Source organism: Cyrtonyx montezumae, unplaced genomic scaffold (genome assembly GCF_038088225.1).
Source record: "Cyrtonyx montezumae isolate F1298 unplaced genomic scaffold, pur_monq_1.0 scaffold_10, whole genome shotgun sequence".
NCBI classification, from domain to species: domain Eukaryota; kingdom Metazoa; phylum Chordata; class Aves; order Galliformes; family Odontophoridae; genus Cyrtonyx; species Cyrtonyx montezumae.
In genome coordinates, this window is record NW_027071826.1 from 17097331 (window position 1) to 17116897 (window position 19567).

The following is a 19567-nucleotide window of genomic DNA, read 5'->3' on the forward strand; positions in this document are numbered from 1 at the left end:
ATACTGGATTGCAAACTGTTCTTAACACTGTTTTCCTATATGTATATCAAATTGAGATAATCCTGTAAGGATCAAGTCTGAGAAACTGAAGTAACAAACGATTTCACTCTGACAGACAGAAGATAAAATGTTTCATCCTTTAGCATCTGCAAAGCATGGACAAAACATTTGAAAAAAGTCCAGGAATTAGATAACAGAAGTTGACATTTTTGTTTTTCTATTTTCCCTCTCAGATGTTCATATTCTTATTTTGATCAACTTGTTCATATAAATACAGCAGGAATTATGTTACTGTTTTTAACTAACTTTTTACTGAATATGTCAACAATATATAGTGTATAGCAAAGTTCTGAAGTTAACAATGCGTGCAACATGGCATATTGCAGAAAACAGATAATGTACATTTCAAATCATCTTCTTTTTTTATGTTAAAGATGGAAAATATAGCAAACAGAACAGAATCATGGATGCGTGTCTCAGTTAAAGACAGTTTTATAAAAGATCATCTTCACATATCTGGGACCAAGTAATTATGACAACTTATTTAGAGACTTCTTTCTGAAAGTTGTCAGTTGTCACTAGGTACAATTCCTACATAGTTCCAGTATAATAAGAGCTTGCCAGATCTCTTTTGTACTGTTAAAAGAGCAAGGCATTCTATGCTGTACTTAAGTTTAATGCCAAATAGTTTGATATTGCCTGCATTATCATTCAACATAGAGAGAGCCCGGTTCAGTAGAGTTCAGGGAAGAAGTGATCATCAGTTTCCTAGGATTATCTCTTTGTTTGGAAGAGAGCATCAGGTATGATTTAATGAAGCTTGAAGCCAGTAATGCTTGAATTTGGCACCCATTTCTTTCTTGTTTTTGTTGTTGTTGCTGCTGTTTGTTTCTTTGTTTTCCCTCTGAGTAAAACCATTATTCTTATGCACTAAAGAAAAAAAATCTTAAAATTAATATATCCATGTTATAATTTATGGTGAAGAAGTACTAAAGATGGGAATTAACCACTTCACTGTCAAAATCTGAGACAACTTTCCTTTCAATATCATCAGTAAAGTGCCTTATGTAGACTCTTAACTTCTTAACAATATAATATGTATAAAGTTATTTTCCTTGTAAAATTAAAATGAAAACTTTTCTTAGAGGAAAAAAAAATCTCTCTTTGATTGAGAGAAAAAAAAAGGAGTTGAACTACTCTAGTAGAAAATGGCAAAAGCTATTTCATTTTTCTTTTAACATCATATGCATTGTATTTCTGTATGGGCTTACAGGAAAAATTGCTAATATTTGAAGTCAAAAGTAAACCAATGTTTAAATAAATATTCTTTTGAAGCAATTCAATAATAGTGTTTCCAGTAAAAACATTTTAACAAAAAGTCCATGCATATTTTTTTCTTTTTTTTCTTTTTTGCTAACAAGCTACATGCAAGGAACATCTGTTATGACAGAATCTGTGAAAACAAGGACCTGCTTGTAAATAAATAAACCTTCAGGAAGAACTGTAGCACTGAACAAAGTGGTCTTGTAATACCAGTTTAACATAATTTCACTTAAACTCTTATTTTATTCCACTCATCACTCTTATCTGTACACTCAGGTCACTTATTAGCAGTTTACAATGGATGATGAGTTAGAGGTTGTCTGTAACCATTCATTTGTCCCCACATTCAATGAACACTTGCAAATAAGGATCAAAAATTGATCACTTTTGAGTTTCTAATGAGTTGTATATGCACACACACGGGACTTCTGCTCTGTAGTTCCTTTAACTGTAGTCAGACATTTCTACTAAGTGAAGATGACCCTATTTTCACAAACCCAAGGAAAATGGTTACTGATATTAAACTCTGTATCTCCAAAAGATCATTGCCCATTTTTAACTCTGCTATCAATAAATAATCATGTATCAATGCATGATTTTTTTTTCCAAATCTAACGAAAACTCCTCAATATTCTTATCCAGATGATAAGAAATGAAGCTTCAGTTGTCTGCATGACTAACACAATGAAAATTCCCAAATTTTGCTGTAGGCTGAAATACATGAATTCTTCTGCAGCTGTAAAGCAATTACAATAGGAAGAAACATTCTTCAAATTCAGTGTATGTCTTTGTGGATTATTAAGACTACAATTTTGAATTTGCTTAGGTAATTCTCCCACGGCTATCCTTGAATTTTGTTGTAAATTACTTTCCACTTTTTTCTGAAATGTACTTCATGAAAATAATCTGTCAGTATCCTTTATCAATATATATTTTCTTATTCAAACTGAAAAGAAGCTTAAACTATACTGTCTTTAATAACACTTTGATTTTTTATCTAGGTAAGCCAGTTATACTCTGCAGGCATATATATACATTTCATCATCTGAGATCAAAACAAACATCTTATGAATGTCTGCAATTTTCACCTTATTGGAAAAGTAACCACACTTGTTGTCTTCATTTTGGGCTTGTGATCTTTCACTCAGAGCACACCTGAACTCCCTGAATAAGAAATTTGCTACAAGTAAGGCGCCTAGCTCATCCTAAAACTGTGGTATCCTGAGGCCTAGAGCAGAAGATCTTCAAAAAGGAGCATAAAGATTCCTCTAGCATCAGTCATTGAAATACGAAAAGCTAGCATGTGCATACATTCAAAAGATTCCTTTTGAAATCAAACATACACTTTGTTATTTCTGTGAAATTATATGTTACATACACACCCAATTGAAATCTCAGTCTCTACTTAATCTCAAACTCTTACATGTCCATCATGCAATGGAAGCGTGCAAGAGGCACAGCTATTTGCTGCTTGTCTTTTGGGCTTGGGCAAAACATATTAAACAAACAAACCAAAAATTTCAACCTTCTCATCATAATCTTGAGCATACAGGTTATAGAGAAAAGACTTTGCATAGACATTTCTATCTAGAATTACACCACTTGAAATCATATGGCAGCCTTTTATTCAGCAAAATTTCAGTGACTTTACTATTACAGTAGCCACACAGGTTGCCTAAAATACCTGTAATAGCTGGAGAAAATAACAAATATACAGAATATAGGGTGGAATTTCAAACTGCAGTTATAAAAGGTGTTAGGGTGAGGATGCAGTTCCTTACATAATGATTGTACTTTGCCATTGATCAAAACTGGATTCATTTTGCTTTTGCAGAAAATGAAAATAATCATGCAATTTGAATTTGAGAAAACACACACTCATAGACTGCTGGGTTTCAACAATGGATTGATTGAAATGAGCAAAGGAAAGGATTAAAACCCTCTCTCCCAACATAAGCAGCCTCATAAAATGAAAAGTCTAAGCACTGCACAGCAAAAGTACTCCAGCTTTTACTTCCAATTCACTTCTTTATCCCTAGATAGTCACTGCAAAAAAAAAAATAAAAATAAAATCTTTTATTCCCTACTCTTTCTCTCTCTCTCAAAAAAAAAAAATTCTTTTTTCTCCTCGTTGTGAACTTCTGCTTGTATGCAAGCTCAAGAGAAAGTAAGTCACATAAAAAAATAAAAAATTAAATTAAATTCCACCACTGAGTTGGCATGAAATTCAGAATTCTTAGCAGTCAGAGTCAGTGGAGTCGTTGGAACACTGTCTAATTATGAGAGCAGCATTATAACTTTCATACAAACATGATGCTTCACATAATGCATCACTCAGAAGTGATTCCAGATAAAGAATTTGAGGGAATAGAAGAACAAATTCTAAGTCCACCTGCTGATTTTTAAATATAGATCACTGTGGAAAGCTTAAAAAGATTGAGATATGAGAAAGGTAATTTGAAGAAACAGTGTTCTCAAAATTCCTCAATTAATATCCATCTCTGTTCACCTGAATGGAAAAAAAACCTTGATGATTTTTTCATGATTTTCCTGTTGTACGTATTTCAGTTCACAGTAGGCATGGAGGCCTTTTCAGTAATAAATTAATTTAAAAGAAATTAAAAAGGTCTTTGATGTTTTTGGGGTTTTTTTTTTGTTGTTTTTATCTTTTTCTTACTTCATACTGAATGCAACTCAAACCCTTAAACGAAATAGAGTCTGAACAATAAAAGCCAATATCAACCTTTCCATTGGCACTATATTTTGCAATGTTTTCAGCAATTTCCACTTTTAGACTGTGAATTCTACATGAAACTGCAGAGCTGGGAGCACTTAGAATTTCCCTTGTTCGGGTTTTACCTGAACGTGCTGTGTCAACAAATGCTGCTCTATTAACGAGAGGTGCAATCTAATGACAACTATCTGTTACATACTGATAACCTTCGTCTCCCACTGAGAAGGGTCAAAGAATTCTTGAAGCTTCTTATCATAATGAAAGGCAGGAACCATTTCTAACATAAAAATGCATGGCACTAGGGGACATTTTCAGAATAGAATTTGCAAATAGGAATCAAGGTCACTTCAAGTTTGACACTGAGTTCTGTCTACCTTTCCAAGTATATTGGGGAAAACTAATCAAATGAGAAGTAGCCTTTCTGGTAGCAGTCAGAACTCCAGCTTTGAGTTGGAGGTAGGAACTGACAAAGGGAAACAGAAATATTTCAAATTGTTTGAAGCTCAACAGCAACTGCTGGATTAGAGTCAAAAGGGTTTTACCCATTTTATCCGAATTGCTTTTGGCTGTTCCTAGTAACCCTGCTTTAATATGCACTTATTTTCCTGTATTACAGGACACCTAGGAACTTACATCCCTCAGACAGCTTCGACAGCAAAGTGGTTAATGTTTGAAGAATGAGTCATTCTTTCCTTTGCCATGACATTGGGTTCTTTTGTACAACCCTGTACAGTACTTAGCAATATTTTTTTAAGATTTAAAAAGCAAAGAGTTACAAAACCATTTGCAATTGACTTGAAATAGAAAAGATAGCACTTTTTAAATCCCATTATATAGTACACCGTATAAATTACAGAGTATTCAAATGCATAAATGCATCTGTGTAACATTTATCAAATGTAATTTTTTTCATTGTTGTGAGGGTTACTTTTTCCAGAGTTTTTTCTCTTTGTCCTTGACACCCCCATCTCCCCTCACTATCACGTATGACAGTGCTCCAGGTCTGAGACATTGCTATTGCAGTATCGCATGTTGTTGGGGATGTGGCAGTCTGTGTAGCTAATGCCCCCATTTGGGGTATAAATGGGCTGCAGTCTGAAATCTCCTTTAAGGAGCTGATCATTATTTAAGGACACAATCTGGAAGCTGGTTTCCGTCATTTCCAGGATGGAGTTGTCCTTCTTGGTCCCTGCCTCACAGTAGTCATCTTTCCGTCGGCCCCGATTGTATTTCCACTTCTGGGATGTATAACGCCCCTTTTTGTGCATGTGCCAGCAAAAAATGCTGAGCAGGACCACGAGCACAAATATCACAGCACCCCCAATTAACCCTGCAAGCAGAAATGGGGAGCCCAGGTTCTGAGAAGTTGTCTGCTCATGGCTGGAGGGGATGTTGCTGCCATTGTTCAAAAAGGAAGCCTTAGTTGTGGCTTCTGAACAGACAGTGTCTTCTCCAGTTCGGTAATTATTATAAGCATCCAGAGGAACCAAGCAAATCCGATAGGTGGATTTGGGCTCCAGATTTACCAAGCTTAAGTGTTGCTTCTCACCACTAACTATTCGTTCCTGAACAATTCCTCCTACCAGACTATGGCCCATTTTAACCCATGTGAGTTTATATGCCATCACAGTAAAAAGAGATATCCAGCTAACCTGGATGCAAGTATCATTCACAAAATGGATAGAGAGTTGAATTCGTTCAGATATAGGAGGTGTTACCCTTTCTCTGTCTTCCTTTTCAGGCACAGTGGGGAGTGTGACTATGACAGGAGTCAGAGGACTATATTTAGTACTTGGGGGAGGAACTGATGAGGAGAGAACTAATGTAGTTGGCTTGGCTGTAGCAGGGACTGGGGTGATGATAACTGACAGATCAGGGGTGGTGGTGGGGCATGACAGCATATTCATATTAAGTTCCCTGACTGCCATACCTCGGACCTGCTCTGGTCCTTGGCACATAAAACCCCGTACATTGATAGAAGAGGGAATAAATTTGAGCCATTCAGTGACCCACTTAATACTGCAGTCACACAACCACGGATTATTCCTTACAGTGAGTTGCCTCAGGTTGTGGAGATTATCAAATACACCTTTTGCCAACATCCGAAGCTGATTGTTGGAAATATCAAGACGTTCCAGTTTGTGAAGATCTGAAAAGGCTGTAAGTGGTATATGGGTTATCTGGTTGTCTTGCAAGTAGAGCCTTAGGAGATGTGTACCTGGAAGATCAGAAGGAGGATAGGCCAGTGAATTACGCACTATAGAGAATTCCTTGAGCTTGGAGAGGTGGCTAAAGGTGCCTTCAGCTATGCCTTTATTAGTAAGCAGATTGCCATCCAAAATCAGACGCTCCAAACTTGTAAGATTCTGGAAGGCCAAGTCTGAAATGACAGCAATTCTGTTTTCATCTACTCGAAGTTCTTGTAAGTCCACTGGAAGGCCTACTGGTACGCTGCTTAAGTGATTCTTGGACAAGAACAGAAGCTTGAGGCTGATGGCTTCCCGGAATGCCCCATCCTCAACTCCAACAGTGGAGATGGAATTGTCATCCAGGTGCAGTTCTTCCAACTTCAAGAGCTGAGCAAGAGCAGCCCGAGAAATGGTCTGAATGTTGTTTTCCTGCAAGTGGAGAACCCTAACATTTTTGGGCAGGTTCATCGGGAATTCATCCAATTGGTTGCCATACAGATAGACTGTGTGCACAGACTGGACATTGTGCAATTCTGCAGGAAATCCAGCATTATTAATTTGGTTATTATGGAGGTAGAGGACGGTTACACCCTCTGGTATCCCAAGAGGCACTGAGGTCAAGCTTCGCTCATTACAGTAGACAAAGTTTCGGTCACAGCGGCATACTTTTGGACAGGCTGAAGTTTTGGAGACCTGCATGTATAGCCCCAGGGAAAAGATAATCCATGATTTCATGAGAACAGCCCAGTCTGAGGGCCACATTCTAGTCCAGGAACCCATTTCCAATTTGAAGAAATAAAGTATCAAAGTGTTAAAGAACTGATAACAATACTAAAGGACAAGTAGCAAAATCTCAGGTCATTAAAATTGGCTTCAGTTTATGTCCAGTGTTCACGCAGAGATAAAGTCCTTCAGGCTAAGTATAAAATAATCCTTTTACAATTGGCCCACCTCCTACTTTTGATAAGTAAGCCACAGTCCTAACAGCCAGGGTTACAAATTTTGTTGCTTTCCTCCATGTGTGCTGAAAGAAACAATAGCCGTGTTCTTGTAGGTGAGCAGCCAGCTAATTTAAAGCTACCAAAAGTTGTCTGTGTACAAGTTGCTTGGAGTGATAATATTTCCTTTCACTGAAGTCTGTTGATGTTATGCTCAGCTTTCTGAAGTCAGCAAAGTCCTCATAACAGCTATCAGCTGGATCTGGCCTGCCTGTTAAATAAAAGAAGAAAAAAAAATGAATACCATGAAATGTTTAATAGGGAAGATCTAGCCCTATGGAAGACTATTCTAAGGCTGTGCTCTTTATGGCTTTCTGGTTGAAAAAAAAAAAAAAGGCATTAATATTAAACATTAGCTTAATATTACTATTAAATGGTCTTGAAATAGATTTGATGCAAAGTCACTGCAATGATTGAAAGACTTTCAGTGACTTCAGTGAAGGCTAGATCTATCACTTCTGCTTTAATATTGTATCTCCAGTCTTTGTCTTCTCAAAGAATTTCAAATGTTAAAACTTAAAGATTTTACTTTGACTTTTTTTTTCTTTCTTTTTTTTTTTTAAAGAACTCCAATGACTCCTGTTCATTGATGCTTGACAGACTAGATTCTAGGCCATATGACTTAATCACACTGCATTTTTTCATCTACTTTCAGACTCTGGAATGTTCTGCTTCCGTTTCCATAATGCCCTTACGTATTTTCTCATTCAGCTTTAATGTACACTGCCACACTACTGCACCTCACTACAGTGAATTAGCTATGTATGAGGGGAGCCTTCTCAAGGAGGATATAAGGCATGTATTACTCTGCTGTAAGGCATGTATTTGTTAAAGCAATTATCTTGATACTGTTACGTATGTGAACAGTGCTGTCAATAGACTTCAGAATTAGCATTCCACTAAATGAAACTGGCTCACATCTGCTCAGTTACTGTTTTAGAATAATAGCTCAGAAAACAACAGTTTTCCCAGAGAACACCTTTTCTGAAACCATAAAGGCGAGATACTTCTTTAAATTCTGCTACACAGTAGTTGGTGAATGGCTTCATAAAAAAAAAAAAAAGTGTTAGTTCTCATGTAGCTGAGTTTCTACTTTCAGCTTTTAAGAGTACTTTTAACTTTAATCTTCCCAGATACTATTTGTCATTCAGATCTCTTACTAAAAAATTTAACACTTTAACGCATGCAATGGAAGATACTGCACTGCATGCTATTGTAAAACATTCCATGTCTTACTGTATGTATAAATACGTATAACTATGTACAAAATTATAACATATAAAATATACATTTTATAACCCAGAATAGAGGATATAAATAAGTTTTGTAGATCTCAATGTTTTCCACTGTAATTACCTGAACAAAATAATTTTCCAGATTTTTTTTTATCAAACTCAAAGTTCATTGGCTGTGATTTCAGATGAACAGAATTTCATTGAACAGAAATCATCTTTAAAATTCACTTTTCCTATATTTACACAGACTAAGCATCACCAATTTTTTTCAGAAGTGCAAGAAATGTAATTCAGGAGTGCATGAAAGCTTGTCTTCCTGTTATAGTTGTACAGTCTGTAACATATCCCAAATGCTACATGGGACTGTAAGTGCAGAAAACCTCTTCAGGAGTCAAAATCTTATAACCCTGCAATCTTGCATTTGCAGATAACTGTATTTATTTGGAATATCATTACATACCAGCCTCAGTCTGGAATAGCTGGAGATAAAAAGGGAGGCCCTGAAAATGCCTATATTTCACCAATATGTCTTCAAACAGTAAATGCATAATATGCATGCTGTCCTTTTCTTGAAACAGTAAGATTATCAATACCACTATTCAAAGATTTCTGTCACGAGCGTATTTTGTTGAAGAGTGTTTTCAGTCACATAAAACTATGTGATTCTGTAGAGAAGTCCTAGCAGGGTTACATCCTACTACGATCCTACATACATGACAGTTCATCTGTCTCTAATATGTCCTGTCTCCCATCTAGATCATACTGCACTGGTTGGTCCTGACACTGTCTTTCCAAAATAAGAAAGGATGTGCAGAAAAGCCTTCTCTGAGATGCATGAGATCACACAGAATAATAATGGTTCTCTTACTCCCTTTTATCAGAAAAAGATATTTCTCACTCCCTTTTATTTTATCAGAAATCCCCTAAGATTTAATACATTATATTCAGTTCTGCTTTGATTATAAATACGATTGTTGACTAGGCTTTTCTGACACTCAGCTACGACAGAAAACCAAGTTAAGGGCATGCAGCCACAGTCAGCTACAGCTCCTGATATAATAGGCATCTCCTGAGGTGAGAATGTTGTATTAATATGTACCTACACATTCATCTTACTCTAGGACTCTGCCTGAAGTGCCTCTCAGCCAGGTAAACACAGTTTCAAAAATAAAAGATTTCAGTAAAAATTTCACTAAATTGGGTGAAATCATACAGTGCTTCTCATGACATATTAAAAGTAAAAGAATTTTGACTAGATGATCACTTAAGAACAGCAGCACTTCGGAAGGTGACACTGCAGTTCCCCTCCTTTTTGTGGTTACAGTGATTTTGCACTTGGAAGTCTTTTACAGATTTTCTGCTGCATGTTTCCTTCCCTTACACTACTGATACTGGTCGACTACAAAGCTGGTGCTAGGATTTGGACTAGATGACCTCTACAGGTCCCTTCCAGATCTAAGGATTCTATGAGTTCAATCCAAAAGATGCAAAAAATATCAGATTTTAACAACATTCTTGATTTGAAAATGAAATTCCCTGAGGGAAAAACATTTAAGGCAAATTCCAGAAGGCTGGAAAAGTTGTCTTCAGCTACTCATCAACACTGACAGCAGGTAGAATAATTGTGCTTTCTCCCCTTCTCTGTAATGTTGGCTTTCTGAAGAAAAATCACTATTTATAGTATCCTTAGAAGATCTTAACTGAGTTTGTCCATAAACGAATTGGTCATTTCCAGGGGCAGAATTAGTGGATAAATTAAAGGCACTCAGTATTTCCGTATATCATGATCACAAATCTTCAGAATTGACTCACTCAATAGCTTGCTCAGCATGAAGACAGCAAGTTCTAAAAATCAAACAAGGTAAGAGAGGATAATGGTAAAAGAATATGTTGCAGTTAACTTATTTTTTTTAAATCAACAAGCAGTAATAACACATCTACTCATCATCATCTTCATCATTTCTGTTTCCATTTCTTTATTATTACACTCAATATCTGTTATTCCCCACTGTATCCTCCTTGGAGCACAAGATATGCCTTCAAAGTTTCTAGGACATTTCCTGTCTTACTGCAACTAGGGTATTACATCCTGTTAGGATTTGAGTGAAGCATACTGAAATAGATGAGAGTATACGCACACATTTTAGGTGGCCATGTCTGAAAATTTGGCTTAGTGGCCTGAGTTCCTGACATCAGTGAAAATGTTCCCTTTCATATCTTAGATGTTTTTGTGGAATGTTTTTATCTCACTGTCTTCTCAAACCTGCTTTATTTAAATTCTCCTTCGGCATAATTAATATATACCTTTGAGTATTAGATAAAAATTTCAAATTTGCTTTTGTTCAATACTGAACTGAACTGCTTCTATCACATACTTTGATTATGGCCACAAGTTGTGCAAGGGAAGATTTAGATTAGATCTGAGGAAAAATATTTTCTCTGAAAGAGTGGTCAGGCACTGGAATGGCCTGCCTAGGGAGGTGGTTGAGGCACCATCCCTGGCGCTGTTCAAGAAGCGTTTAGATGAGGTGCTAAGGGATTTGATTTAGTAGTTCAGTGGTTAGGGATGGTGTTAGGAGGATGGTTGGACTAGATGATCTTGTAGGTCCTTTCCAACCTAATGTACCTATGAACTTATGAACCTGTGTACCTATGATTAAAGTTATTAAAAAGGCTGAAATATCTGGCTGCAAGTTGGAAAGGTGAAGGTTTTATCAGTCTCCCTTTCACTGCTGAGAAGCATACACACAAGTTCAAGTTTCAGTCATTCTGCTTTGCATAGGCCATGAGATTTAGCTTCAATAAATAATCATGTATCAATAATTAATATGTATTACTGAAAATGCTACCAAGTTACAAACTTGTAGTAAATAGGAATAAAAACTTTTTTATGGATCTCTTTCCTGTCTTGCTCACCAACACTGCTTTGGTGGTTGGGTCTACAGTGCCTATAAAATCTTTCAAATGGCCAAAGGGCAACCTTCACCAACTTTCATTCTGTGGACCTCCAAACACGCAGTCCCAGTTGTAGAAGTCAAGACCTTTGTGGCTGCCTCAGAATCTGCTGAGGTTAAGGGGGTAGAAAACAAGCACAGGAATCAAGGAGGAAGAATAGCTTGTGGAAGACAGTATATTATATGCAATAATGCATATATATACTTACAGACCTGTGTTATAAGCACAGGTGTCTTGCTATGTTCCTGAAACCAGGTTGTCTGTCTTTGGTAGTTTTCTCATGTTGTACAGAGAGTCTATTGATTTTTTAGAAGGAGTAAAAAATAACAATGTTAACCATTCCATCCTTCAAGGAATCCTAACAGTAATTAAAAACAGTTCCCGGGGATCCAGATATTTTTTCTGATAATCAAACCACACAGCATCACTTTTCTTATATGAATTGAATGTCAAAAAATGACATAAATCAAAAAGTAGACAATCCAAAACCAGATAGTCTACCCTATTGACTACTACCAGATTGTGAATACTGTTCAGCACAAGACAATTTGGCATAAATTTTCTTGTTTTTTCCACATACCAAGGTCATAATCAAGTCATAGTCTTATTCTGCATAATTATACAGTAAGTGCAAGGACATTATTTCTGGAATCAAATGACATCCAGAAAATAAATGTAATCCATTTCTCTGGAATCCACCACTTAAGGAAGATATCCTGTATTTCTATCACTTGGTAACTGCATATCAATACCTGTTAATAAATATCTTTTTTGTATGTAAGTAGGATCTAAATGTGAATCAACATTATACTTTTTAATGAGTATGAGAAAAATGTGTTGCTTTACTGTGCATGAACCCCTGTGATTTACTTGGTTTTGAAACTCCTTAGTATCAAGCTATAATCTCTGCATCACAGGCACAGAGTAAATGGCATTATTTCCTGAAAAACTGAAGTGCTTTATGGGAAACCTTTCTGCATGCTTCCTTCTGTGACTGCTTCATATTTAGGAGTGTGCATAATGTAAGAAGAAGAGATAAGGAGAAGGAAAAAGAGGTGAAGAACAAGACAAGAAATCCTCTCTGATAAGCGAATACTGATATTGGGATAATGGTCAGTAGCCAGCACTGGAAAGAAGAAAGTGTCTCTGCACACAGTTGAAGTCAAAATGAAGTCTATATGGACAGATTTTGGCAGATGAAGTCATTATTACCTCTGCAGTACTGTTATAAGAATGATTCAGCAAATATACACAATGAGCTCTTCCCTCATATTCTTCCCTGCCTTGATCAGGGTATTTCTGGTTTTGCCTCCCATTTTGCCCTTACAACTACTTTCAAAATCTCAGATCAAGCAAGTGAAATCAATTTGGATCTGATAGGTGGAGACAGAAGAAATTTTAGAAAGTGGTTCAAATTGCAGCAATATGTGTAGAGATCTTTCTCCCTCCTGCTCCTACGTCTCTTTCTAAGCAACATTCCTGCAAATTATTAAGCAGTATTATTTTCCAGAAAGACGGAGCCTTCAAGAAATCCTTTTTTGAAAGTCACAACATTATACTCAACAAAAGCCTTGCATTTGGAAATGTGAGTCAAGTAATTGTTCTTGCAAGTCAACGGGAAGCTGACAGACTCCAATTCCTGTCCTCGAGAAGGAGAAGCTAAGACAGCGGAAAAACTCTCCTCTCTTTCCATAAAAACAAAACAAAAACAAATAAACAAACAAACAAACAAAGAATGAAAGGATAAATATGGAACTTGTTTTCTTCCTGCTTTGTTCATTCCTACAATCAAAGAAATATAATTTCACTAATTAGGAGTCTAAGATTATCAGTCCATTGTTAGCTTTACAGCACTTCTGCATCACTGACAAATCATTCAAGCTCTAAAGCAGTCTGGAAAAAATATTATTTATGTATTCTAATAGTAAGCATTGTTCCAAGTTAGAATTTTATTTCCTTTCTTGTTCAGGATTGTTGTTTGCCTTGAGTGCAATTGTTGCACAGAAACAAGGAGGTCAAAACAGACAACAATCTACTGGACCACCTGAAGTGATCACTGTACACCAGTAAGGAGGGCTGAAGTAGCTACAAGATCAGTAGTGTAAAGGCTTTGAGTCAAGGCTGCTCTTCATCCCATCAGACACTTCGCTGTGCCTCTTCTCTGAATCAATTTTGTGGACCTGTCCATAAGCAGACTTTGAAGCGCATAAGTTCAGACATGGAGATTGCTGCCTGTCTAGACTAATGTATATTTGTTCCTGAGTTTAATTCACTAGTTATTTATTTGTGAGAGACGAACGTTATTCACAAAACTTGATATTGTGTAACTTTGTCAAGATTGTATCACCTGTGACAATTAATTAACAGCTACTACAGCCTCTGAGCCCTGAAACATCTGTATTTCCACTCACCAAGAAAAAATTCATCTCTGCTTATGTGAACAGATAACTTATAGATCAATAAAATCTTTTTCAGACAACAAAATCAGAGCATATGACTACATTTGAAAATAATAATAATAAAAAAGCCTATTTCAATTTCAGAAATTAAATGCTATAGAACATCTAATGGCAAATATCAAAGAAAGTATGCTTCCTATTGCAAATGGACACTGTGGTGCTATCCATTCAAATTTACCTTTCAGTTCATTGTACTACATAGTCTAATCTGAATGTCTGTCTGCATGGATTAATCTTACACAGACTTCTGCTATTAAATGTTTCAGCTTCTGGCAGAACCAGAAGGAGAGTTCTAGAAATGGAAAACTTCCTCTGGAGTTCTGAATTCTAATGTAAGAATTATCAAAAACAGTTATGACAGCCAGTTACAGCTATCAAGAGGAAAAGGTAATGAAGACTCAAATGGCATATCAAAACCAAAATCTTTGCTTGCACAGGCACTTAGGGCTTCATCATAAAACAAACAGGAGAAAAACATGTGCAGAACTCCAGCTTTTTAACTAACATGAGCATTTGACATGAAGGCAGCCCAAAATTTACTGATAACCTAAGCACGTGCTTAGAAGGAAGTATGTGTATATTCATTATAAAACAGCCAATTGTTGAAAATTTACTCCAGATGGTAACCATCATGAAATTTTCACTCTAGTGGGCAAAGAGGAATACATGATCACCTCCAGGGCTCATATTTAATGGAATTTTGCACGTACTAGCAAAATGCTACTGATGTCTTTATTAACCTTCCCCAAGGGTCTAGTCCAATTTTTCACCAGTCTAACGCTGCTCTTTCCAAAACTTGACAAACTTGTTAAAAAGTGAGAACAACTGATTTACTATGGTGGAGAATTAATTCCTAAGTCTTTCATCTCCGAAGACCTGATCTCATCTTTGGTGAAATAGTTTTGATGAATCTCACCTAGTACTCCATAAACTTCACAATGTATTATGTGCTGATATAAAGCTGGATTGAGAAAGTTGAAAATGGCAGATGAAAAGAATATTACATGATGAGCTATCTGGAACATTTCAGGAAAATGCATTTTCATTAAAATATATGATTTCACTGAAACCCAAAATGTTTCATGGAGATTTGTCAGTTTTGATTACATTTTCAAAAATAAATGTGCCTGTTCCACTTCTTTCTGATCAGTTATCATCAGTGAGAGAAAAAAAAAAGTGAGAAAGTGTCAAAATTTGACCTTTTTATACAAAAAGGTAAGCTTTGACAAAATTTCATTTCATGAAAGCATTCACAAAGTACATTTAAAACCATGAAAGCTGCAGAATTATCTGCCTTTGGACAGCTCTACTTGGCATGGTTAAGGGAAAAGAAAGAAATTGCTTGCTTTCTTGATCCTTTTCCAGAGGGCTTACTGCTTTCTGTGACAAAAACTGAATGTGTATGTTAAAAAAAAACCCAACCCCCCTCCCTGCCCACAAAAATAGCAACAACAACAACAAAAACTCTAACAATACTAAACTAATTTTAAATAATTCCTCTTTTGTAACACAAACATTTCATACTGTGTTTAACATAATCCATTTTGTACTAAGAAAAAAATGACGGCAACCTGCTGTTTCTTTGCAAACAAATTGGTCACTACCTATAAATTATTCTACACTGTGAAGCAAAAAGTTTGCTTTTATCTAGAGATATGTGGTCAGCCTGGCAAAATGCCTTTAGATAATTTGAAAAAGCTGCTTTTAGTGACCTAAGTTACTAAACATTGCTTCTGTGGAGATAACATCTTGACAAATTTTACATGTCTTGCATGGTGTTACATGGTTGATGAGATTGTGTGTGGTGTTGCATTACCTTGTAGGAACTATTCATTTTAAAAAATGAGCGTGGGATGCCATATTTTATCTTTATTATTTAGGGTGCATGGTCTAGGGAGAAAATATAGCAAACTGCCCACAGCTCCCGAAGTACCCTAATATAAATAAAGATTTGAAGTGGTGTATGTACATCTTTGCAGCAAGATTTCTCCTATCCTTTCCCATTGCTTTGCATGCTGCTAACATTAACAGTACTAAGAAGCATTCCATAAACACTGCTAAGGAACTATAAAAAATAATAAAGCTGCTTGCACCCTAATTGCCTCTGAATACTGAAGAGAACCTGTCATACATATGCCATAGCCATTTACCACTGAATGTACCTCTGAACAAAAGACTGTCCCCAGCTAGAGAGCAAGTCTTGCTCACAGGACACAGTCCATGTAATAGGCAAACAGAAGGTTATTAAACAAAATTTTAAATAATTGTCATCAGATAGCTAGTTAATAGGAAAAGGATAAGATACTGAAAGAATGGATAAAGAATGCACAATTAAGCCTCTGAAATCCCTATTCAGCTAAATAGCTGAAATATTCATCAACTACAATGTCATAGCATCAACAGTGCCTGACAAGGGTCTGGGGACCTGGGATTGTTATCTTTTTTCTGCAATCCAATTTTCTGCATGCAAAGGTGAAGCAAGTGCAATATTCTCACTATTTCAAGCATGTCTCTAGAGCACTTCATATAGGAAACGCAATCTGCTTTTACATACAACAGAATTAAAAATATACATCAAAATTTAGCGATACAAATTAGTAGTTACAGCAGTAGCTATTTTCTAGCAGTAGAAAAGTTCCCAGCAGGCAGTGACATTTTCTTAAAATCCACTATTTACCTAGGCACTGGTAAAAGTAATTATTCACATTAGAGTACAGAAAGAAAGACAGAGGCATTAGAACAGAAGAGTTTACCAAGGATACAGTCCATGTAAAAACTTATTTTCTTTTAATTTTGTTTGATGGTCATTTATTTTTTTTCTTTCTTTCATTCAGATTTCTGTTAACTCGGTATGATACTCCCTTTTTTCAGTGAGAGGGTCCTATTTTCCCTTTCAATATTGATGGCCGAGTACATATTCTAAGAAGGAAACAGAGGCATAAAAGGACAAAGAAAACATGATGGATAGTTCGATACAATAATTTGGTGCAGAGAGGCTGTAAATCCAAATCTTGATTCTAACAGAGAGCAGATTTTTTTTTTGTCACTTTATTCTGGTTTGGTTCTCTTTTGATGAAAGCATGTAACACTACATTTCTAAGGCAGACAGTAAGTTTTTCCATTTAACTCGAGAAGCTGAAATGAACTGCACAGATTGAAACACAGGGCAGCTATAGTTCTAGGTACAAATATAATAAGTGCAAGCTCAAAACAGTAAATAGACATTTCTGACCCAGTGATTCCAAGTCTAAATTAAAACAAGAAGATCGTGAGAGGTCTTAAGGGATAACAAAGTAATAAATAAAGGCAATGTCAGGCAGCAAGAGCACTGCTCCTACAGGATGAAGGAGAACAGATTAAATGTTTAAACACTGGCTGCAGCATGATAGTTCCATCATCCAAGGAACTATTAGATGCCTTTAATTTCTGACAGCAGTTCAGCTCCTTTGGAAAAAAAGGCAAATAAGCAGAAATGATGCTTATATCTGCAGATGTGAATCAAGTCACTTCTCATCTTCCTCCTGTTATACTCCCTTCTTGAAGGAGCAGAGGTCCTGCATTCACAAAGGATACACAAAGACAAAGCAGAGCTGTGTAGACACCTTATTTCCAGATGCTGGAAATATGCTGCCCCAGCCAGTTATTTCCTGCCTCGCCATGATGGCTGCAGAACAGAATACTCCATGTGAGTAGTTTTACATGCTATACAGCATCAGAAGTCTTAACCATGAAGAGAGGAAATGGGATAAAGACATCTACTGGTCAGCAACTAATTTCTAGAGAATGTACTGAGTGATCAGAGTCTACCATTTGGACGTGTTCATGAAGAAGTAACTTACAGTAGAATAAACACTGGTATGATGTCCTAATTTTTCTGTCATTATACTTTCTTTCCTTATAGATGCTCTAAGAATTTTTCCAACAGTTCTCCTAGTCTTATGTTACTTAGGAGGTTCAAAGCCTTCGTGCTGAAGGAATCCTGACAAAGTTAGAAGAAAGCGCTGAAAGACATTCAACTCTGTTTCTCCACTTCTTCACTTTGCCTTTCAGGTCTCTATGCGGTTGGATCAGTGAGATAAAAACGTGAACAGGCCTTAAAAATGACATCTACCATCAGCATAACAAAAGAAGAGTCCTCTCCCATTAATGCTTCTCACTGGGTGATCTTTAGCCTTGTGCAGACAGCCATCAAGAGACTTGTGTACCACTTAAACTCTCTTAATAGCTTTTAAATGGGCCCAAAGAGGTACAGAAGCCTGAAGTTGGCCTTTAGCCCAAAAGCAAATTCCATCTGACATGTGCAAAAGCACTTCAGGCAAACAGGCTCCTTATCAATATGTCTCCTTGTGCTACTTTTCAGCACAGCCATTACTGCATGGTATCACAGCAGCATTATCATCAATATTTTGCGCTTACACAAAACTAGACATCTCAAATGAGTCTAGGAAGGGACTCAAGGGAGAGCCAGAAGGACAAACAGAATAAAAAAGTTAGATACAGTTTTAAGCTATTCCACATGCAGCAAATATGCCTGTTCAAAAATGCAATTAATGTTGTACTCTGCCTGCAGAGCACTCTATCTACTCAGGTCACTGTATGAATCAAATAAGAAGACACTCTTTTATGTTTGCTGTGTAGTCCACTAGGTATTTCAAATGGACCCCATATGAAGATCCACTGAGAGATCTGGCAGTCTGCTGATTTTTTTTTTTTTCTCGGACAAAAACTGAGATAGGTTTCTTCTCACGTATGGGAAATTTAGGATCCTTACCTATTTCTACACCAAAATTTTCTATACTGGAGGCATAGTTTTACTAATTTTGCCTTGTTTTGTTACATTTATTGCTGCTCATTGATGAAGGGTATAAAACCAGGATAAGCACTAAATCCAATACATAGTATTTTCAGCACTTTTACTTCTGCCATTCTGTTATGATCTCTACACAAACCTTTTGTATAAGGAGCTATAAAACAAGAGAAGTGAAAAGCAAATCAGCTGTGATGGCCAAGGAATAATCCTACTGCTCAGATACATAACACCAGACATCAGGCTCTCATTTCATCTCATATTGAACATATACTTGCAGAAGGATACCTATGAAGCAGATGAGGAGACAAAACAAAATAAAACAAAATAAAATAATAATAGTAATAATAATAAAAACTAGAGTCTTATAAGCAGTCGGGAAAAAAATTATTCAGAGAACTGGAGCAAGTCACAGATACTGATTTAATTACCCAAAGGAGCTCTATTCCACCTCTGTCTTTGAGCTACTTGATCTGTGTGATGATACACAGGAGGTACAGCTTAGCTATTGTGCACACACACACACACACACACACACACACACCGTACTTCAGATTAGATTTGGTAGGAATTTATCAGGCACTCCATTCCAGATTTATCTAGACCTCTCTGATCCATTACAGTAAATAGCTAACTTTAATTTAAATAGTGGTGCAAAATCAATGAAAGACAAAAGCAAGAAAGTTACAACTATTCCAGTGGATAAGAGGCTTGCTGATTCTTAAGAGTCAGTCCAGCACAGTGAAGTCTGTTTACTGTGTAACATTATTTTAGAAATCCTTTCCCTGCTAGCTCAATCAAAATGAACTGCATTTCCTAATACCATATATCCTGAGAGATAGTGCCACTATCCAAACAGAGGCTTAA

The 19567-nt window shown here is 36.4% G+C and overlaps 1 protein-coding gene across 1 annotated transcript in view; it reads right to left on the minus strand.

Annotated features, from left to right (window-relative positions):
* Nucleotides 1-3974: 3974 nt before the first annotated feature.
* The window catches only part of FLRT2 (fibronectin leucine rich transmembrane protein 2), a 59842-nt gene continuing 44249 nt past the window's right edge, over nucleotides 3975-19567 (minus strand). The window contains exon 3 of the mRNA XM_065751731.1: nucleotides 3975-7455. Within this exon, the coding sequence (XP_065607803.1) occupies nucleotides 5038-7026 (1989 nt within the window). The 5' untranslated portion in view covers nucleotides 7027-7455 and the 3' untranslated portion in view covers nucleotides 3975-5037. The remainder of the gene's footprint in view (nucleotides 7456-19567) is intronic.